Source organism: Dermochelys coriacea, chromosome 1, assembly GCF_009764565.3.
Source record: "Dermochelys coriacea isolate rDerCor1 chromosome 1, rDerCor1.pri.v4, whole genome shotgun sequence".
In the NCBI taxonomy this organism is placed as follows: domain Eukaryota; kingdom Metazoa; phylum Chordata; order Testudines; family Dermochelyidae; genus Dermochelys; species Dermochelys coriacea.
This window is the reverse complement of record NC_050068.2, coordinates 101,179,741-101,203,590: the sequence shown is the minus strand read 5'-3', so window position 1 is coordinate 101,203,590 and position 23,850 is coordinate 101,179,741. Positions and strand designations below refer to the sequence as shown.

The following is a 23,850-nucleotide window of genomic DNA, read 5'->3' as shown; positions in this document are numbered from 1 at the left end:
CTCAATAAATAATAATCTCAATAAAATAATTTAAAAAATATGGCTCTGATTTTTCAGAAATGTTAGGGGATGTTGTGAAGGTCAAAACTATAACAGGGTTTAAAAAGGGGTTCAAAAAGAATTAGGTTCCTGGAGGATATGTCATTGATAGGTTTATCAATGGTTATAAATCAGGATGGTCAGGATTGTAACCTCCTGCTCTGGGAGTCCCTAGTCTCTGACTGCCAGAAGCTGGAAATGGACAACAGAGGATGGATCTCTCAATAATTACCTGTTAAGCTCATTCCCTCTGAAGCACCTGGCACTGGTCACTGTCAGAAGACAGGATACAGGGCTAGATGGACTATTGGTCTGACCCAGTATGGCTGTTCTTTTGTTTTTAAAAAATATATCTTCAACACCTAGCAAAAGAGTTGCCATTTACTGCCACCTTCTTGAAATGAGGGCATGACAGAAGGGGGAGCTGAGGGCAGAGGTAGTGATGGGGGGTGGGCACTGCCAGACCATCCTACACAATCAAGAAGATTTGACTGTGGAAAGGTAGGACACTTTGCAAGAACTGCTTGCTACCATACCGGAACCCTCGCAAGTGTCAGAATCCCCAAAAGTGGAGTACAAACAGGATAGCAGACACCTAACCTAGCAGACTAAAGAGTGAAAAAGATAAGGAATAATAACAACAATGGGGTGGGGGGCAGAATGTGAGAGAAGAGAAGAATTGAAGGCAGAGCTAAAAAGAGAAAAATAGCTGTGGTTTTTCTTTCTTTTTTTTCTTCTTCCTAATAGGTTAGAAAATTACTTTGAACAATCCCTTGACTTTATTTCTACTATTTTCAGCCTCTGGCTTACTCTTCTGTTAGTTCTTTCAGACTCCATCTATTTCTGGGTCTTTTCCCCTTGGACTTGTCTGTATGTATCTCTTTTTTTGGAGGTTTCTAATGGGGCCCACTGTTCCCATGGGTTTGCATTGGTACTTTGGTACTGCATTTGTACTTGCAGTTGACTACCAGCAGGTAAAATTCTGTATTTAGGATAATGACTAGGAAACAATGTTCGGTATATTTCCACTTTATAATATGTTTTAAATTAAGTAAACAGTTTTCTTAACTCCCATTGACTTCATTGGAACGAGGAAGAGTCCCCAAAGTTCACATTTGTTCTTTAGAACAAAACATAATCAATTCAGTAACGCAGTGAATTTCATAATTTACTAACAGTCATTATGATAAAATAAGTTTTAAAAGAGTCAGAAGTGCGAAAAGCTATCTTAGAAAATAGACAAAAAACTAAGATGTAGAATCCTATTGTTTTGTTTTTTCTGTGTATTCTATTATCATTAGTGTCAGCAATGTAAAATGTAATCCACCTTTAACAGAAAATCAATACTTGTTACCAATTAACCTTTAAAGAATGACTTCTAGGTAGCCAGAAAAATAAATTCATCACTTAAAATTAAATACTTCCCCCCTAAAATCTATTTACTGCTAAATTACTATTTTTATTTTCATGCTGCTGTGAATGGAAACTTGTGACACCTGCACCTCTATTTTGATGAGATCATAGCCATGAATAATTGTGGTGAAATTTATCGGTTTAGACTGAATTAATGAAAATAAAAAATAATACCAATTCCCAGATTATCTTTTAGTGTGGTTGTTACAATCAGGAAAGTATATTGTTACCCATCTGAATGACATCCTGATGAGAGCAGTATTCCAATGGAAAGGAACAAGTGCAAAAGTGAGCGAATGTCTGTATTCTTATTTATTTTAGCTAGACAAAATCATGTAAATTAATTGAAAACTTGAAAAATTATTTGATAAGCAGAACTGCTTACTATTCTTACTTTAAATAAGAAAGGAAGCACTCCGCTCGAAGCAAATCTCTCATTCTATTTCAGATTGCCTTCCTGAATTTAGGCAACATTGTCATGATGAATTAATCTAAAGCTCTTCCAAGGTGGGTGGTTGTAATCACAGATACAGTCAGGTCTGGCTTCTTTGCTGTGTTGGGATAGCAGGTAGCAGCAGGATGTTTGATCAACCAAAATTCAAAATAACACAGATTAGCATTGCAGAGATAAGGACAACATTCAAGCTCACATAATATACATGCTTCATCCTGAACTTCATGTACGTGGTCCAGCTCTAGTCTAAGATAACTTGACTGTGACATACTGAACATAAACATTAAAAGGCAAGAGATGGCAGCATGTTAGGAGATGCTTTTTCTTCTCATGCACTGAGAGAGAGGTGTCCACAGTTCAAGACAACTACACAACGGTGCCTACTTTTAGACTTCTGGCTCTCAGCCATTACCTCTCTTGGGTGGAGACCAATGTTTTTCTGCCTCCTGACTAGGGTTTCAAGGCTGACAGCTCCCTGATTTACACTGTGAGATCCCCAGCAAGCCAGACCATCTCAAAGACAGGCATCAGCACTCTGCTTTCTCTCCAGAAGCTATCACCAGCATATTGCCCACCGTTTTATAAGTTCCACACAGCTCTAAGTAAGCACATTTATTTTTAAGGTGAAAATATATTAAAAACAACAATAGAACGTAGATGCATGCTAAAAAGCCTTTCAGAGGTCAATCCCAACTCCAACCTTGGGCTTTGGTAGGAGTCAGTCCGTCAAAACCCATGACTGGGTTTCTCCCATGGTTACAAGTTTATAACTGTCTCAGAACCAGAATTGAGACTGGGAAGATCATCCTGGTTCTTTATAAATCTTGGACCTTTGATGTCCAGTCTCTGGGAACAGGTAAACAAAGTCCGTCTCTTCAGAGGGCTGGGTTTTTGCATAACTGGAGTTGGGGAATTTGCATTAAGTTTCCCCTAGGTGTTCCCCAGGAAATCCACTTAACACTTATTGTCCCAAAAGACCATACTTGTCTGGCGTGTATTGTCAATATAGTCTGTTGAACTCCCAGGTCTCACAATTAAGTTTTACAAGGTGTGAGAGCAGCTGTCAGTTCCAGTAGCGCTCCATAGGTTGCCTGAGAGAGAGACTGAATCAGCACATTTCTTGGCTACCTTGGTGATATGCCTTCTCCTATTGGCCCTGCCCATTTCCTGGGCATTGCTGGCAAGAGTTGGGGTGCCTGAAGGTGAAGGATTGTGGGCAATCTGTGTTGCTGCAACCTGTAAATATAGTTTCCAACAGCAAGGGCCCACATTCATGCCCCATTCTCTAGGATGGAGTATGAGGCACATTGAGGGCATAGCTACTCCACACTAGCTTATACATAAAGAGCCCAATTGAAAGACATTAAAATCAATGGGAGGATCCACCTTGACTTCAGTGGGTTTTGGATTAGACTTAAATAGAGGACTGGAGCCTCAGTTGTTGATTCTGCATCTTTTACAAATGCTAAATCCACATTTAAAAAAATAGTAAATAAGGGCCTGATCCTACATGCTGCTAACATAGTGCCCTGATCTAGCAAAGTACTTAAATGCATGTTTAACTTTAAGCACATGAATAATGTCCTTGACTTCAATGGGATATTCCTGGATCAAGCCCTGAGAGAACATCCCCATAGTATTTCTGCTAGCAATGATATCAGTCATACCTTAAGGGTCTGGAGAACTGTGTTTTCAAGAAACTCTGGGATTGCCTCCCAATAATGCTCTTACCAAGAAATGATATTGTCAATGTGGACAGGATACTTCACCCAGATCCAGTTATCATTTTGATGCCAAAGTTGAGAGAGTGGGAGCATATTTATAACAAGTTTTACCATTCCAAAGGCTATCTTGCACAGCACAATGGACAGTATATATCATGGTGTGATATACTAAGCCAGGGATCAGCAACCTTTGGCACGTGGCCCATCAGGGAAAGCCGCTGACGGGCTGGGACGGTTTGATTATCTGCAGCGTCCACAGATTCGGCCAATCGCAGTTCCCACTGGCCATGGTTTGCCGTCCCAGGAAAATGAGGGCTGCAGGAAGCAGCAGCCAACACATCCCTCAGCCCACGCTGCTTCCTTTAGCCTTCATTGGCCTGGGACAGCGGGACGGCGAACCGCAGCCAGTGGGAACTGTGATCAGCCGAACCTGCGGATGCTGCAGATAACAAACTGTCCTGGCCTGTCAGCGGCTTTCCCTGGCAGGCCGTGTGCCAAAGGTTGCCAATCCCTGTACTAAGCAATGGTGCATTCACAGACAAATTCCTGTGCGAAACTCACAAATCTAGTTAATCTCAGGTTTTCTGTAGATGGGATTGGAAAATGGTTGTAGGTTAACATATCAACCATTTCAGCTATTTCAGGAAAGATTCCTTCAGGAAAAATTCCTTCCAATGATATTCCTCATCAGGTGTAAGAACAGATAACTATTGCCTGAACCACAGTGGAATTTCAACCCAAGGTTGTTTTTAGAGGTGGAATGGAATGCAATTATCTCATTATGTCTTCAGGCCTATTGAGTATTTAAAAATATTTAGATTTTTTTCCAGTAGGAAGTGGTACTGAAAATCAGTGCAAGGATTCATGCAAGAAGCACACTGTGATTTTCTCATTAATTCAGAAGTAGTCCTACCTTTGAAATGCCCCCAGTAATGAATTACACACTGAATCACAATCTAGTTAGAAATTAAATATTTTATTGATACTAGGGATGTCCCCAATGTCTAACAATACAGACAAATGCTGAAAATATGAAAAAAGCATTCAGCCAAAGTGAGATTATGGGCATAGTCCAAAGTGCCACTGTCAGACTTTCTGTATGATTGTTTATTGTAGCAAATTATTAGTAATATAATCCAGCATGGGTCAACTGATTCTTCCAGAATTACTATCTGTTATGTTTTTCTAATAATCTGCCATTACAATGACGACATTGTGAAAAGTGTGCCACAGAAAGAATGTCTACTTATGTATGTGCCTAAATCTCAATTCCAAACCCCTAATGATAATTAGAAGTACTTAGTACCATTTTTTAGAGATGTGTTAGGAATTTAAATCTATTCTGAAAAAAATTGCTTTTTTCTTTGATAAAATGACTGAGTTTGCATTCTTTAAAAAACGGTTTATTATGCTCTGGGAAGGCTAAAGCCTCCAGTTAAGGATCTAACCTACAAATTGCAAAAACAGGCACCCTGAGACAGGTAGCCTCTGTACAGTCAAGAAGCACGGTAAACTTGCAGCTTGCCAGAGCACTTTTTGAGCAGGAAGCGGGTGTGGTTCCACGGAGCCGGGCAAGATGGAATCTGCAGTAAATGGAAGTGAGGAGATTGGTGTCTATCACCAAGCAGAAAGGGAAGAGTAATAGGAGGACATGAACCGACCACAAGAGGAAGGAGAGGCAAAGTTGTTGCATGCTACTGTAAAACCAGAAGGGAGCATGACTTCCTCATAATCTGTGTCTCCAAATACTAAGGAAAAGTGGAAGAGCCAGTTCAGCCATTCCAAGGCCTGTTCGGAGGAAATGGGAACCTTTTAAAAAACTTTTTGTCTTGTAATAGGTATTTGAAAATTATTCAAGTGCGGCTGAATATCAGAACTTGTGGCCAAATGCCTGCTCAAACCTCATTCACAGAAAACTTCCTGCTTTGGATAAATTGTGATATTTTGGTGCTCTAGGGAAGAAAATCAGATTTCAAAGGGTTTTCATGTGCTAGAAAAAGAAGTATCAGTGTCTTTTATTCAACACACACAATCAAAGGCTTTAGCTCAGAGGTGGGCAAACTACGGCCTGCGGGCCACATTCAGCCCACGGGATCGTCCTTCCTGGCCCCTGATCTCCCAGTTGGGAAGGCTAGCCTCTGGCCCCTCCTCTGCTGTCCCCCTTCCCCTGCAGCCTCAGCATGACATGACGCCAGTGCTATGGCCTACCACTCCTGCTGGGCAGCGCAGTGGCAGAGTGGCTGGCTCTGGCCGGGTGGCGGGGCTTTGCTGCTCTAAGCAGCAGGGGTGGGGGGTTGGATAAGGAGCAAGTGGTTCCAGGAGGCAGTCAGGGGACAGGGAACGGGGGGTTCGGATAGGCGTGAGAGTCCAGGGGGGGGCTTTTTGGGGGGCGGGGTGTGGATAGGGGTCAGAGCAGTAAGGGGACAGGGAGCAAGGGGGCTTGGATTGGCGTGGGAGTCCGGGGAGGGTCTGTCTGGGGGCGGGGGTGTGAATAGGGGTTGGGGCAGTCAGGGGACAGGGAGCGGGGGGGTGGATGGGGATGGGGTCCTGGGGTGTGGTTAGTGGCTGGGGTCCTGGGAGGGGATGGTCAGGGGATAAGGAGCTTTGGATGGGTTGGGGGTTCTGAGAGAGATGGGAAGTGGGAGGGGGCAAATAGGGGGTGGGGGCCAGGCTCTTTGGGGAGGCACAGCCTTCCCTACCCCGTCCATCCATACAGTTTTGCAATGCCGATGTGGCCCTCAGGCCAAAAAGTTTGCCCACCCCTGATTTAGCTTGTCTGTTGAGTGCTTATTCCTCTGGAGGCATGGTTAGTACACAGAGGGGAAAATATAGAGTGTCAGCAGTTGAGCTCTGCAGACAAACAACTTGAAGCTACTTTTCAATCATCAGACATCACAGGCTGGACAAGTTGGGTTTGTTTAGCGTTGCCTCTGAATGAAGAGTTCCTCATCGGCTTAGACCATGGGCAGGGAAATAAAAGTGTTGTGTGCAGCAAGTAGAAGTTGAAATGACAGTGATTGTGAGTTTCTGTTCAGTGATTTCCCACCCTAGTTTGTACCCTCCTGCCCTCCAAAATATATAATAAAATGCATAATTAGACTGAAAAAAAATAACCGTAAGCGTCTTGTCAAAGGAAAACAAATTCTGACCATAGGTAGCATTCATGTTTTGTGCAGTTTATCTGTGATATATTTTACTTTGAGAACGGCTTACTATATTGTTGTTTTATCCTTCTGCTGTTTACTTCCAGGATGGATTTTTACAACTGAGAGAAAGTGAGTTTAGTGTAAAATGTTTTCTCTACATTATATGTGGTCTTCATCTACTGTAAGGAATGACCAATCCTATTCAGACTGGTGTATAGCATTGGTTGGCTTTTCACCTTGAGTAATCATTCGCATCTGTGAAATGAGGTGTAAAAATGGATCAAACCAGAATGATACTCTGTTTGCACAAGTATAAGTTAGCCACCAGTGTTCTGGTTTGTTAGCAATTTATACCTACTTTGTAGGCATGTAAATGATGGCACAAGGTAAAAGTCAGTGTTGAATCAGGTGCAGTGTTTGTTATATAGGCTACTATAAAGAAGAAAAACAAAGATATTTATAAATTCTTCTCTAGCCGTGGCTGAAAGGAGCTGCTGCAGAAAAATGAAGCTCATAACTTTCTTTCCTGAATACATTATTTACTTATTTATTTGATGTATTTATATATTTAAAATTTCCATCATCTTCCAGCTCAGACATTGGGGATTTGGAATCTGTTAAAATGACATTTTAAAGATGGTAGAGAATGATGCTGTTCCTTTTTGGCAGTGGATATCATTTGTGATTTTCTTTTTTTATCTTGGCAATGAAGCAACAAAACAAAAAAACACTAATTTTTATTTCTCTTTTAGGGGGATAGCTCCTATGTAAAGGATCGTTGGTGTGTGTTTGATGGATTCATGGTTTTTTGTCTTTGGGTGTCATTGGTGTTACAGGTAATTACATAATTTTACCTTAAATATGAAGGGCTAATATTTCACAAGTGGGCCCTGCAGTTGTGCATGCAAAATACTCACAGCAGCGTGAACAAGTAACTGTATGTTATAAATACACAGTTGTTCATGGGTCAGATTTAAAATTCAGTGGTTCTACTCTTTCACAGTCCAGTAACAACACAGCCACTGCAGTGCATCTACATTAGGGGTTTTCTTTGGTGTAACAACATTGATGTTTCACCAGTGTGAATTTCTTTAATTTGGACATGTTGTTAATTTTAAACTTGTTTAGAAATTCAACATGTTGTATATTAGAAGGAATATCACAGATTTAAAGTAAAACACAGAGGAAATTAAAAAAAAACCCCAAAACATTTCCATAGCAATATTAACTTGTTCACATTTCACATAAAGTTACAGTATAGGAAGTATTCTGTCTTGCCGACCCATACAATCCTTCATCATTCAGCACAAAGGAAGTTTTTCCTGAGTAAGAACTGATTAAGGACTACAGGCAGGACTCGATTAATAATTAGAGATGGAAAAGACCTGTCATGATTGCCATTTAAAAGTCATCATATCTTATTCAAGTATGTGTCAGTGTGGATCCCACTCTAGGTGTGCATCCACACTGACTACAACATCTCGAAAAACTAGTTATTTTAAGGTACATAACCATGCACAATTACCACATCTGAGACATACAGTTATTTTCAATTTAAGTATAGGGGAAACTGTGATATCTCTCATGCACCTGTGTGGTAAAAGTGGATAAATGCTGATTTTTAAATGGCCAAACACTGTAATCTAGTCTGCACTCTGTCAGTGATCCCTACAGAACATTTCCTAATACATTCATAGATCCAAGGCCATTGTGATCATCGAGTTTGAACTCCTATATCACACAGGCCATATAACTTCCCCCAAAATAATTCCTAGAGCACATCTTTTAGAAAAACATCCAATCCTGATTTAAAAAATTGTCAGTGACAGAGAATCCACCATGACCTTTGCTAAATTGTTGCAATTAGTCTAAAAATGTAGCTCTGAATATGTCTAGCTTCAACTTCCAGCCATTGGATCGTCTTATAACTTCTTCTGCTAATTTGAAGAGCCCATTATTAACTATTTGTTCACCATGTAAGTACTTATGGACTGTAATGAAGTCACCCCTTCATCTTTTCTTTGTTGAGCTCCTTAAGTCAATCACTCTAAGACACTTTTTCTAATCCTTTAATCATTATTGTGGCTCTTCTCTGAACCCTCTCCAATTTATCAACATTCTTCTTGAATAGTGAGCCCCAGAACTGGATACAATATTCCAGCCATGGTCTCACCAGTGCCAAATACAAAAATAAAATAACCTCTCTACTACTGCATAAGATCCTCCTGTTTATGCATCCAAGATCCTCATTAGCTCTTGTGGCCACAGCATCACACTGGGAGATCAGGTTGAGCTGATTATCCACCATGACCCCCAAATCTTTTTTAGAGTCACTGATTACCAAGATGGAGTCCCCCATCCTGTAAGTATGGCCTGTGTTATTTGTTCCCAGATGTATACATTTACATTTATTCGTATTAAAACATATTGTTTGTGCCCAATTTACCAAATGATCTAGATTGCTCTGAATCAACAGTTTTTCCTCTTCATTATTTATCACTCCCCCAATTTTTGTGTGATCTTCACACACTGGCAATGATGATTTAGTTTTCTTCCAGGTAATTGATTAATATGTTAAGTAGTGCAGGGCCAAGAACCAATCCTTCTACTTCGAGGAGTGTCTCTGTGGGTGCTCCACTTTAGGTGTCTTGGCACCCTGCGCTTGTAATTGGAGATTTGTAATAGCAATTGTCTTGCGCCGCTGCGAGCGGTTACCTCGCATGCACAGCCAACCGACCCCCAGTTCCTTCTCTACCACCCTTGGCTTGAGTCGGAGCGACAGCAGCTCCTCTTCAACTCTGTAGATAGTCATATTCCTTCTTTTTTCTTTTATCCTCTAGATCCTAGTTAACTTTGGTTAGTGTTAGTCTTTAATTGCTTCTATATTTTTTTTTTTTAAAAATTGTGTAGTTTTCCCCCCTTCCGCCACGTGACGGGCCTCCATCAACGATGACTGAATAAAAATGGGCTACCCTTTTTTTTTCCAGAGCTGTCCCTTCCTCAGGCATGCCCGGTTCCCCTCGATTTAAATGCTGCTTGACCTGCAGGCAATCGATACTTGTTTCAAATGGCCATGCTCAGTGCATCCACTGTCTCAGAGAGATCCATATTCCCCAAAAGTGTCCTCATTGTAAAAACTGCCCGCCAGGACACAGAAATCCAGGGATCTCCAGTTTAAATAACTAATGATGGTGAAATTTCTCAGGCCAGCCTCTGACCCAGAATCCAGGATGCCTCCTGGCCAATGGTTACCAGCAGCAGCCATAGACAAGGGCTCCATTACCAAGACTGCTTCTAAGGACCTTGTCCCTAAAAAGGCGACCAAACACTGGTCTCATTCATTGCCACAGCGAGATCGCCTAAAAGGAAATGGTCTCCTGGTGAAAAATCTGCCCCAGTACTGATGGCACCGAGAGCCTCAGACTGAAAGGCACTGAGAATGTCTGGTTCCAAGACTTCTTGAGGAGCCAATGACCCGGTACAGGCAGGCTGTCAGTCAGGTGCGCGATCTAAAGCCAAGCTCCCATGCACCGACCATGCTGAAGAATGTCCCAGCACTGATCAGTGTAATGGAGCCACCTGCTGTACATACACAACTCAGCAAGATCTCAGCACTGACAGTTCTGACCCTCTTCTTTCAGACTGCACTGCCATCCACTGCAACGAGCTTCCCAGTACCACAACTTTTCACAAGGAAAGAAAAGAAAAGAAAAGAAAAGAAAAGAAAAGAAAAGAAACCTGGCAGTTTCTTCTATGGCAGGGACCCCCCTATTTGGTACAGACGGTACCCCAGCAAGGCCCAGACCAAGCCAGATCATCACCCCTCGGGCTTCAGCGCCACCACTCTCCAGCAATGATGATGATGAGGATGACACAGGGATGTACACCCTTCACCACTCCTCTCCTAAAGCAGGGGCCTCACATCACCAGCCACTGATAGATGCGTGAGCCTGGCAGACCCAATCCTGGCTGCCACCTCCTATGGGCCTCCCACCCACCTGGCCATACTGGGACCCATGGGCCATCTATCGGGCCCAGAACATTAGACCTCCTAACCCACCCTGCCCTCCCTCACCAATGGATCCAGCACCTTCAGAGGTCCAGGATGAGGGGACTGAAGAGCAGGAGGATGCACCTGAAGGAGACACCTTGCCACCTATGCATATCTCATCTTCGTCTCCATATGAAACACTCATGCCACCCTCCCCCCCCGACTTTGGGGGATGACTTCAAGTCCTTTAATGACATTTTTAAGAGGGTAGTGGACTCCCTCAACATCTCCTTGTCTGAGCTCCCTGAGACCCAACATCTGTTCATTGACATTCTCCAGGCTTCCCCATTGGCAAAAATAGCACTGCCTATTAATGCTGCCATAATGCACCCTGCAAAAACCATCTGGCAGATGCTAGCCACAGCCCTTCCTTCCTGCAACAGGTCAGACAAAAAATATTATGTGTTAGCAAAAAAGACTGAATTTCTTTTTACCCACCTCACTCCTAATTCACTGGTCGTGGAGGCAGTAAATCAGAGGGGCAAACAGCAACAGTCAAGATCCACCCCTTACGTCAAAGACTGGAAGAAACTAGACCTCTTTGGGTGCAAAGCCTATTCTTCCACCACCTTGCAATTCCGCATTGCAAATTACTTTGCACTGCTTGCAAAATACGCACACAACCTGTTTTCTACAATGTCATCTTTTATTGAACATCTCCCAGAGGACAGGAGAGAAGCGTACAAGTCCAACATTTCTGAAGGCTCTCTCATCACAAAGACGGTCCTTCAAGCCTCTCTCGATTCCGTGGACACAGCAGCCTGCTCCATCGTGACCTTCGTGTCATGCGTCAGGCATCCTAACTCCACCAATTCCTGAGGGAGGTACAGGCTATGGTTGAGGACCTACCCTTTGAGGGTCAGAAACTGTTTGCCGAATCCACTGATGTGTCCTTGCATTCTTTGAAGGACTCCCAGGCCACCATAAAGACTCCTGGCATCTATGTCCCTGGAAACAGAAAAAGCAGGGCAGGTTTTACAACCAGAAATTCTGGGCTGCACCATACTCTCAGCCCCAAAGACACTATATCCAACTCTGCAGAAAGAGGCAGATGGGACAAAGGCAGAATCAAGACCAGCCTTCCACATCCCAGCCTTCCACCTCCAGGCAATCGTTCTGAAGTTCTGGTTGAGGGCCTGAGACTGCCACACTCTCTATTTCCATATCTCAACGCCACTTTAACACCATTCGGGGACCACCTGTCACCATATTACCTAGTCTGGAACAACATCACCAGAGACAGATGGGTCCTGGAAATTATCCAGCAGGGTTACTCCATCCCATTTATTTCTATCTCACCTACCAATATCCCTTCCCCGTCCCACTTCAGGACCCATCTCATGAGCCCCTATTACAATAGGAAATAACCCACCTCCTTCAACTAGGGGCCATGGAACCAGTACCAGCTCAACACAGGGGAAGAGGATTTTATTCTCATTATTTCTTCACTCAGAAAAAGAATGGTGGATTAAGACCCATTCTGGATTTACACAAACTCAACAAGTTTGTGAGAATGCAGCGATTCAGAATGGTGATCCTATCGACGATAATTCCGGCATCAGAGAAAGGAGATTGGCTCCTGTCTCTCGATCTACAAGACGCTTACTTTCATATCATCATTCACGCAGCACACAGAAGATTCCTGAGCTTCACTCTAAGACATCAACATTATCAAAACAAAGTGCTACCTTTCGGACTATCAGCCGCCCCAAGGGTCTTCTCCAAGGTAGCTCACTAGGGGTGATGATTTTTCCTGGACAACTTCTCTTACCTGGACGACTACCTGGTAAGAGCATCAACACAGCGGGCAGCACTAGATGCCACACAAACCACGATAGCCCTCTTTACGAACCTCAGGCTTCAAGTAAATGTTTAGAAGTCCACCTTGGTCCCTGTCCAACAACTAGAATTTATAAGGGCCCATCTCGACTGCCCCACAGCAACAGCAAGGTTACCCTAACAGCGCTTCCTCAACTTAACCACTCTGATTACTATGGTCACGGACAGCCCACAAATGTCAGCCAGGACGTGCCTACAACTTTTGGAGCACATGGCCGCTACAACTTTTGTTGTCAAATATACCAGACTACATATGAGATGCCTACAAGCGTGGCTTGGCACTTGCTATATACCCCACAAGCACTCCCTCAACAGGCTGCTCACCATGCCCTGAAGGTAAAGGATTCCCTTGAGCGGTGGACATACCCACAAAACATCTGCTCGGGTATCCCATTCCAACAGAAAGCTCCTACAATAACAATCACCAGGGATGCCTCCCCCATGGGATGGGAAGCTCACCTGAGCAACAACACGATCCAGGGTCATTGGTCAGCAGCAGAAGTCTAGAACTAAGACATACTAGAACTAAGAGCAGTCAGAAACGCATGTGAGCATTTCTTTCCTCTAATCCACAGCACGACTGTCAAAGTCCTTATGGACAACACAGCACACACGTTCTACATAAACCGTCAAGGGGAGCCCGATCACAGGCACCGACTTCCCCTCTGCCCGGTAGGTGCTTGATATCCCCCTGCACCCCTGGCCCCACCCCTGCCCTGCTTCTTCCTGCCCCTGCACAGCCCTCACCCCACCCCCATTCCACGCCTTCCTCAAAGTCCCCACCCCACCCTGCCTTTTCACACCCCAGCCCTGCCCCCATTCCACCCTCTTTCCCCAAGTCCCCGCCCCTGCCCCGCTCTCCCGCCTCCTCACCTGAGCACGCCATGTCCCCGCTTCTCTCCCTCCCTCCTGGAAAGTCCTAAGCATCGCCAAACTGCTGTTAGGCGGCAGGCAGGCTGGAAGCACTGGGAGGGAGAGGGAGGAGCGGGGATGTGGTATGCAGGGATGGGAGAGAGGGAGGCGTGGAGGCGGTGGGAGCTCAGTTGCCTGTGGGTGCGGAGCACTCGCTAATTTTTCCCCGTGGGTGCTCCAGCCCCGGAGCACCCACAGAGTTGGCACTTATGAGCCCGATCATACCCTCTGTGCAAGGAGGCAATACACCTCTGGATTTGGTGCATCTCCCACAACATAGACATCTCGGCATCCTACCTGCCGAGACACCAGAACACCATGGCGGACCAACTGAGCAGAGACTTCTCACAAACCCACAAGTGGGAGATGGACTAAGCAACCCTCACCGCCATATTCACCCTGTGGGAATTCCCTGCTATAGACCTATTTGCCACAGCTCACAACGCAAAGTGCCTTCAATACTGCTCCCAAGCAGGGCTTGGACGCCACTCTCTGGGCAACGCCCTCCTTATGAAATGGGAGGCGCTGCTAATGTAGGCGTTCCTTCTGATTCCACTTCTGAGTCATGTTATACACAAGATCAGGCAAGACAAGTCCAGGGTCATTCTCATTGTGCCTACATGGCCCAGACAAACATGGTTTCCATACCTGAGACAGATGGTAGTGAAACCACCTCGAACCCTCCCTTTAATATCTCACCTCCTGACACAGGACTCAGGACACATCAATCACCCCAGTCTAGCTCTTCTCCATCTCAAGGCCTGTTTTCTCCATGGCTAATGGGTATTGACAAAGACTATTCTGAGGAAGTTAAAGACATACTCTTGAACAGTCACAGACTAAGCACATGAAAAACATATACACAGAAGTGGACACGATTTCGCACCTGGTGCGAGGCTAACCATGTTTCTCCACAGTTGACCCCACTGCCCAGGGTCGGCCTCACCTCCCAGAATATATATTGGGTCTTAAAAAATCGGGGCTCTCCAACAGCTCCATCAGAATACCCCTCCCTGCAATCATCTCATTACATGATAACGTGGATGGAGGCACTATATTCGCTCATCCAACAACTAAGCGGTTTCTAAAAGGCATGATGAATACCTACCCATTGCTAAAAGACCCTACACCCATGTGGGACCTTAACCTCGTCCTCCGTAGCCTCATGGAGAAATCATTTGAACGCATAGCTACTTGTTTGTTGCTACATCTATTGATGAAGGAGGCCTTCCTCTTTGCCATCATGTCGGCAAGAAGGGTGGGAGTGCTAAGTGTCTTAAGGGCACACCCAACTTATACCACATTTTACAAAGACAAAGTGATCCTATGGCCGCAGCCCAAATTCATACCCAAGATAGCCTTGTCCTTTCATCTAAATCAGCCCATATACTCACCTATGTTTTTCCCCAAACAACATGCCAACAACAGGGAGGCTGCTCTTTATACGCTCAACATTTGCAGAGCACTAGCCTTTTACGTAGAACAAAAAAAATTTAGAAAATCGTCTTGTCTCTTTCTCTCTATAACAGAATGATCAAAGGGTCAGACCATCTCTAAACAGAGATGGATATCGGGCTGTATCCATTTGTGTTAGCAGCAGAACAACCATTGCTCCACCAGGAGTTCGCACACACTCCACCAGAGCGTTGTCAACATCAATAGTGTTTCTCACTACCATACCCAACACGGACATTTGCAAAGTAGCTACCTGGGCCTCTGCTCACACTTTTACTAAACACTACACTCTCGAGCAACAGTCAACTGCAGATGCACAGTTTGGACTCTTGGTGCTAGCCACAATTAATAAACCAACTCTGTGCAGTGCCCCTCCACTGCGGGGCACTGCACAACTCACCTAAAGGGGAGCACCCACTGGGACACTCCTCGAAGAAGAAGAGAAGGTTACTCACCCTGTGCAGTAACTGAGGTTCTTCGAGATGGTTGTCACTCTGGGTGCTTCACTACCCCCCCCATCCCCTCTACTTTGGGGGGATGATCCTCTGGGGTAGAGAAGGAACTGGGGGTTGGTTGGCTGTGCACACGAGGTAACTTCTCGGAGTGACATGAGACGGCCTCTGCATGTGCGCAGCCAAATGGGGCACTGCTACTACAAATTTTAGATTACAAGTGCAGGGCGCCAAGACACCCATTTATGGTTACATTTTGAGACCTATCAGTTAGCCAGATTTTAATCCATTTAATATGTGCTGTGTTAATTTTATATAGTTTTAGTTTGTTAAGCAAAGTGGTACCAAGTGGTGCCATCTGGTACCAAGTCAATCAATTTACAGAAGTCTAAGTATATATATCAGTTTTTTATCTTTATCAACCAAACTCGTAATCTCATCAAAAAAAGATATCAAGTTAGTTTGATAGGATGTATTTTCCATAAACCCATGTTGATTGCATTAATTACCCTACGCTCCTTTATTTCATTGTTAATCAAGTCCCATATCTGCCACACCGTTATTTTGTCCAGGATCAATGTCAGGCTGACAGGCACAACATTAGCTTTCTTCCAGTCTTCTGGGTCTTCTCCAATGCCCCAAGATATATGTAAGTTAACATTAATGGTGCAGTGAACTCCTTAGCCAAATGTTTTAAAACTCTTGGGTGCAAGTTATCTAAACCTGCTTATTTAAAAATGTGTAACTGTGATAGCTTTTGTTTAACATCCTCCAGAGATACTAGTGTAATGAAAAGAGTGTTATCACCATATGACGAGACTGCATCATCTGTTTTTTCTCAAATATAGAACAGAAACATTTATTGAACACCCCTTCCTTTTTTGCATTATTAGTGATAATTCAAGCATTTCCATTTAGTAATGGACACCATTGTCAGGATTCTTTTTGTTCCTAACATATTTTCAAAACCTCTTATTGTCCTTAACTCTGCCAGTCTTAGAGTTCTTTTTCTGTCATTTGGTTTCCCTTATCAATTTTCTACAATTCCTAGCTTCTGATTTATATTCATTACTATCAACTTTCCCTTTCTTCCATTTGTTTTATATATATATTTTTACAGCTGCCTTCACTTTGCCTCTAAACCAGGTTGGTTGTTTAACTAGCACGGATTTCTTCCTCATTTGTAGGGGCTGTAGCTTTTTGGGCATCTAGTAAGATGTTCTTACATGATTCCTAATTATCATTCACTTTTTTCTCATTGAATTCTTCCTCCCATCTGATTTGGCTCATAATTGTTTTCAGCTTTTTGAAATTGGCCTATTAAAGAGCCGTGTGTATACACATAAATATTATTGGTCTGGACTTTATTCTGCTTGTACATTATAAATGTGATCAAATCATGATCACTCGTGCCTAAGGTACAATTAATTTTCAGTTCTGTGACCAGTTACTTTTTATGTGTTAGGACAAGTTTTAATATAGAATTCCCCCATGTTGGCTGCAACACTTTTTACATAAGAACAGCCATACTGGTTCAGACCAGTGATCCATTTATCCCAGTATCCTATCTTCTGACCATGGCCAATGCCTGATGCTTCAGAGGGAATGAACAGAACAGGGCAATTAACGAGTGATCCCTTCATTGTTGTCCATTCCCAGCTTCTGGCTCTTAGAAGCTTAGGTTTGCATCTCTGATATTCTTGGCTAATAGTCATTGATTCTTTTTTGAATCCAGTTATACTTTCACTTTCACAAGATCCACAGAGACTGAGTTCCACAGGTTGACTGTGTGTTGTGTGAAGTAGCACTCCCTTATGTTTGTTTTAAACCTCCTGCCTATTAATTTAACTTGGGTGACCCCTAGTTCTTCTGTTACAAGAAGGAGTAAATAACACCTCCTTATTTACTTTCTCCACACCAGTCATGTTTTATAGCTCTCAGTCATATCCCCCTTAGTCATCTCTTTTCTAAGATGAAAAGTCCCAGTCTTTTTAATCTCTTCTCATATGGAAGCTGTTCCATGCTCCTAATATTTGTTGTTGTTGTTATTGCTCTTTTCATGCCTCTTTCCTATATCTTTTTTGAGTTGGGACAACCAGAACTGCATGTAGTATTGAAGGTGTGGGTGTACCATGGATTTGTGTAGTGGCATTATGATATTCTCTGTTTTATTATCTATCCCTTTCCTATTGGTTCCTAACATTGTTAGCTTTTTTGACTGCTGCTGCACACTGAATATATATTTTCACAGAATTATCCATGATGACTCCAAGATCTTTTTTTTGAGTGGTAACAGCTAATTTAGATCCCATCATTATGATTTTCTATGTGGATTACTTTGTATTTGACAACACTGAATTTCATCTGCCACAATAGTGAGATCCCTTTGTAACAATTTGTGATCAGCTTTGGATTTAACTACTTTGAATAATTTTGTATCATCTGCAATCTTTGCCACTTCACTGTTTATCCCTTTTTCCAGCTCATTTATGTATATGTTGAAGATCACTGGTCCCAGTACAGATCCTTAGGAGACTGCTCTATTTACCTCTCTCCATTTTGAAAACTGACCTTTATTTCTACCCTTCGTTTCCTGTCTTTTTAAGAAGTTACTGATCCATGAGAGGTCCTTCCCTCTTATACCACAAGTGCTTAGTAGCTTAAGAGCTTTTGGTGAGGCTTTCTGAAAGTCCAAGTACACTATATCCACCAGATAACCTTTGTCCACATGTTTGTAGATACCCCTGAAAGAATTCTAATAGATCGTTGAAGCATAATTTCCCTTGACTCTTCCCCAACAAATTGTGTTCATTTATTTGTCTGGTAATTCTGTTTCTTAACTATCATTTCAACCAGTTTGCCTGGTAGTGAAGTTAGGCTTACTGGCCTGTAATTGCCAGGATCGCCTTGGGAACCTTTTTTTTAAAAATTGGCAACACTTTAGCTATCCTCCAGTCATCTGGTACAGAGACTGATTTAAATAACAGGTCACATACCACAGTTAGTAGTTCTGCAATTTCATATTTGAGTTCCTTCAGAACTCATGGCTGAATACCATTTGGTCCTGGTGACTTATTACTGTTTAATTTATCAGTTTGTTCCAAAACCTCCTCTCTAATGACACCTCAATCCTGGTCAGTTGCCCAGATTTCTCACCTAAATAGTGTGGTTCTGGTGTGGGAATTTCCCTGACATCCTCTGCATTGAGGACTAATGCAAGGAATTCATTTAGCTTCTCTGCAATGGGCTTCCTTTTGAGTTAGGAAATTGTCATCTAAACTGTTTTATTATTGGCAGCATGACACCTTCAGTATATGTCACTCAGATTGAAGTCCCCTGTTATCACACAGTTTTCTTCCTACACATTAGAAGATAGTTGTGTAAAGAAGTGGTTATTCTGGTTCCTAGTGTGGTTTGGTGGTCTGTAGCAGACACCAACTAATACCCCATCTTGTATTTTTTCTGTTAGGACATGGATCCATAAGCATTCACAATCATTTTCTTCTGTGTTATCAGTGATTCGGGAACAACTAATGTCATTTTTTGTCATAGAGTGCAACTCTCCTTCTCTTTTGCTCTTCAGTCCTTCATAGATCCATTGATTTTAACATTCCAATTGTTCAAATCATCCCACGAGGATTCAGTAACACCAACTGGTTCAAATTTATGTTAATAAATGAGCAGTTCCTAGTCCTTTTGTTTGTTACCTAGGCTGCTAACTAGTGTATAGGCAATGCAAGAATTTCTTCTCTTCATTTTCTCTGGTTCCTTGATTAATTTTGTTTTCAACATCTTGCTTTTGTGCTACCTGAGCACTCATCTTTTTTTTACCTTCCACTTTTGCCATTAATTTAACCCCATCCTGATTACTCTAGCTGGCCTGTCCCCAAAGAGATTGGTCCCTCTTCTACTGAGGTATACTTAGTATTCTTCATTTTCAATTTTTATTTGTAAAAAAAGAAATTCAGGAATTTCTCAGTGTTTGGAAAATAAACATTAAAACTGGGATGAAATTAGGTTTAAAAAAATTAAAATGAAAAATTGAGGGGAAAAAGAAAAACAAAAAATTTCATAATACACATTTTATTATAGTATAATTGAACATAAAAAAGTTATTTTTTGTCTCTCTTAGAGCTAGTAGTTGTTCCAATAATCCTGGTTGGCATATGTTCACATAATTTTCTTCTAAGTATCCTCACTCATGTTGAGCCTCTCGCTATACTGGAGGTAGTCCGACTTTGAAAATAAATGCTCTGCATCAATAGATCCAGCAGGTACACTCAAAGCTTGCCATGCCACTTTGCTGAAGTTGTGAGATGTGTCTCGATAACTGTTCCAAAAAGCCAGCACATCCAGTTTCACATTGTCATAGTTAGGCATGTTCATGTAAGTAGTAAATTCCCTTTTCAGGTTTGAAATGTAATCTTTAGTGGCAAATGGTTGAAACATTCTGGCATAATGGTCATAGTCTGCTGCAAAATGCACCTCGAGGAAGGGGTGCAACTCCTGGATGACATTCCAAAAAGAATCTTCAGCACCAAACACTTTGGGGTTCAGATTGCAGGCCAGGGACTTCTTCCATTTTTAGCTGAGTGCTGAAGGTTTTGAATGCTTTTTTGGTTTTCTCCTGGTCTGGAATTGGAAGGATTTCTGAAACAGCTGGGTTTTCTCGCCGTTTGTTTCTCCTGCAGTTTTAGTGCTCAATTCGCCTGAAATTTTGGTTGTCAGGATTAGGTAAATGTGTATTGGCAAACATGTTGGCAGTAGTTGGAGAAAACACGCAGTGTTTTCTGTGTGTCACACAGTGATTCCAAATTTCAACAATGAACATTACCTAGGTGCGCAGAATCTGGCCGTCATTTTTGTTATTTGCCAGTCTCTTCAGAGTTTCTTCTTTAGAACCAACAAACTCAGGATGATCTAGGAGATTCATTAGAACAGTCCACACGTTATTTACATGACAGGCAGTGAAGTACAAGCTCATGCACTGAGGTTGCACAACAGGGGTAGCTAATTGGCAGTTGGCTCTGCACTCGTCTCACACTATATAAAACAAAGCCTTCAGCTTGTTCGTATACTTGAAAATGGCCCCAAATCCAGTGATGCAAGATTTTACGTCTTTCATTTCTTCCATAGCAGTAGCTGCTGGTAGTGCAATCTTAATCAAACAAGCAGGATAGGTAATACGTAGTAGCTCTGGTTTCTGATTTTTATCTCCTGTGCAAACTTAGCCATCTAGGAAGCAAAATCTATGTTAGCTGTGGCCACATTTTCCCAAGTTAGTTGGTACATCTCAAACATGTCAGTTATTGCTGCATCAACAAAATGTGTGTCAGCAGAGGGTATGAATGTCACAGCAGCACAAAACAATGCAGGTTTATTTGCTTTGAAATAAAAAACAAAAAGAAAAGGCCAAGAATTGGACAGTCCAAAGCATCAGGAGACTTGTAAAAAAATCAGACTAGATACTACATTTCCATCAGTTTAGATACCAAAGCATTGTCATTTTTTTTCAAATACTTACGAGTGAAATTATCTGCATTAGGAAAGGTTTTTGCTGCTGGACAGTATTGTCGTACAAAGTCACCAATAGGCCCTTCTGCAATTAACAGCAGTTGTCCTGCGAAACAAAGAGCCTGCACAAACTCATTGACACAATCATGCTATGACCTCTCTTTCATTAAAGCCCTGGTGAAAGCTCCTGATATTGACTATCCTGAAGTTCACTTTCTTCTTTCACTTGCTTTCAACGTGCTCCTTTATTCTGTTGGCATGAGCACTGACCTCAATGCTGCAGTATGTGCAGCACAATGCATCCTCTTCACTCTGATCTTTATTTTTCTTGAAAATTGCAAAGCACTGGTTTTCATGTTGATAGTCAAGCGTACATTTGTGTTTTCGTCTCATGTTTACCTTTTTACTTTACCTTTATCTGTTGAGGATTGATTGTTTAAATTCAGTGCCACACTAAATGGATGCAAAGAAATAGGTGGGTAGCATCTCCCTGTGAGCCAATCGTAGTGTATTATTAACGTTTTTTTATTTTTCCAATCTCCACCGTGTGTGTATTCTGTGTTTTACACTGCGGAACTGCTTCAGTCTCAGAGCTGCAGGATACAACAATTCTGGACTGCATTAGTGTTTAACAAAAATAAGTATCCCAAAAAATATTGAGTGGATTGATAAACAGGTGTGAATTAGTAAAAACCTGAACTCTTCAAATAAAAAAACCTGGTAATTTAATAGTGAAAATAGGTAAAAACAGAAAACACGGAACATTAGATATAATAATTTTATTAAGATAACGTTGAAGTAAAAAGAAAATGCTACAGAGTTTAGGCATAGAAGTTTCTGGTTATCAGGGAATAAAGTACAGATTATCAAGGGGTGCGAAATTCAGTTTAGGAGTGGGTGGCATAAGGAATACATAATCTGCAATCTCCCCATATACAGTCTCCTCACCCCATAGAAGGTGGATCAATGTTCCATGAAAGCAAAACTCTTCACTCTGCGCCACTTACCGAGCCAGTGATTGACTTCCAGAATCTTCTGCTTTCTGTCTTCCTTTGCTTGCAGGACAGGAAGGATCTCACAGAAGATGGCTTGGATATTTTTCTTCAGAATGCTTCCAAATTCCCTGAAGTAATCTGTTGTCTGCACGATATCCCACAACACAGTGTGATTAGCTGGCTATGTGTGTGCATTTTTGTAACAGTGAGAATCTATTCAATGTCTTTGCAACATTTTCAGATGTTAATTTCATTAACTGGAAAAGAAAACTTTTCATTCTTAGCAAAGAACAGGGAGAGAGAGATTGAGAGATCCCTCTTCAAGACTTTTTGCATACACAGCTGGAAGTTTTTTGAGTTATTTGAGTTAGAAGTATTAGTAACATGGATGGAATATATTTTTATTTCTCGTTAAGATAACTTAAAAATGGCTGAGGGGATTTTTCTTAAACTTTCTTTTTTTTAAAAAAGAAAAGTTTAAAAAGGAAAATTTCAATCCAAAAGGGACATTGAAAGTGAAAAATGTTATCATGAAAATAGTTTTGCTGCCTTCATAAATGTGAATCCACAAATACAAACACTGTTACAAGAGTACTGATAAAAACAACAAGGTGTCTGGTAGCACCTTAAAGACTAACAGATTTATTTAGGCATAAGCTTTCGTGAGTAAAACACCACTTCTTCAGATGCATGGAGTGAAAATTACAGATGCAAACATAAATATACTGACCCATGAAGAGAAGGGAGTTACCTCACAAGTGGAGAACCAGTATTGACAGAGCCAATTCCGTCAGGGTGGAAGTAGATGAGGAGGTGTCAATTCCAGGAGAGGCAAAGCTGCTTTTGTAATGAGCCAGCCACTCCTGGTCCCTATTCAAGCCAAAATTAATGGTGTTAAATTCGCAAATGAATTTTAGTTCTGCTGTGGACAGTGCAGGAATAGCAGAAACACCCCTCCTCTTTTGATCATAGGTGTTTGAAATCGCTGAGATAGTTGATCAGATGTCACCCTGGGGCATGCTGCGGATTCCAAGGCCTCTTATTATGATTCGAGCATTCCGGATATATTTTCGCTTTGAGCTTCCAAGAACCAGGATAACAAATATTTTAAAGTAAGTAAATAATTTATCTGTAAACATAAATGAAAATTAAAATGTTCTTTAACATGATTTTATAAGCAGCTGGGAGGAGGATTAAAGAACCAAATATAAATTCTGATTGTAAGATTTAGAACTGGACAAAAAAAATTGTCAGAATTGTGCATTTTTGAAAAATATCAACTGCCAGTATAAGAGAGACAGAAAACAGATAATGTTTTTTGTGAGAATTTTTGATTTACTCCAGTGATTTTTACATATTGGAAGGAGTATCTAGAGATAAGTGTGGGAGCTCCTATTACATATATCTTTTTTAAAACAATAAGACACACATACGCACTAAACTGTAATAAATATCACGCATAGCACATGATGGTAATAGCCAGCTGATACATTGTAGAGGAGGGATCGGCAACCTTTGGTACGCGGCCCGGGCCAGTTTGTTTACCTGCAGCGTCTGCAGGTTCGGCCAATTTCAGCTCCCACTGGCCGTGGTTCACTGTTCCAGGCCAATAGGGACTGCGGGAAGTGGTGCGGGCCGAGGGATGTGCTGGCCGCCGTTTCCTGCAGCCCCCATTGGCCTGGAATGGTGACCTGCAGCTAGTGGGATCTGTGATCGGCTGAACCTGTGGACGCTGCAGATAAACAAACTGTCCTGGCCTGTCAGCAGATTTCCCTGATGGGCACATGCCAAAGGTTGCCGATCTCTGTTGTAGAGCTATGTGATAAATAGCATTTATCAAGTATGTTTAACCACTA

The 23,850-nt window shown here is 42.1% G+C and overlaps 1 protein-coding gene across 2 annotated transcripts in view; it reads left to right on the top strand.

The window, feature by feature from the left end:
- Positions 1 to 23,850, top strand: part of NALCN (sodium leak channel, non-selective) — a 389,689-nt gene that overhangs the window by 39,400 nt on the left and 326,439 nt on the right. For both annotated transcript variants that reach the window (XM_038386658.2, XM_038386660.2), the window contains exons 4-5: positions 7,529 to 7,612; positions 22,967 to 23,106. In XM_038386658.2, the coding sequence (XP_038242586.1) occupies positions 7,529 to 7,612; positions 22,967 to 23,106 (224 nt within the window). The remainder of the gene's footprint in view (positions 1 to 7,528; positions 7,613 to 22,966; positions 23,107 to 23,850) is intronic.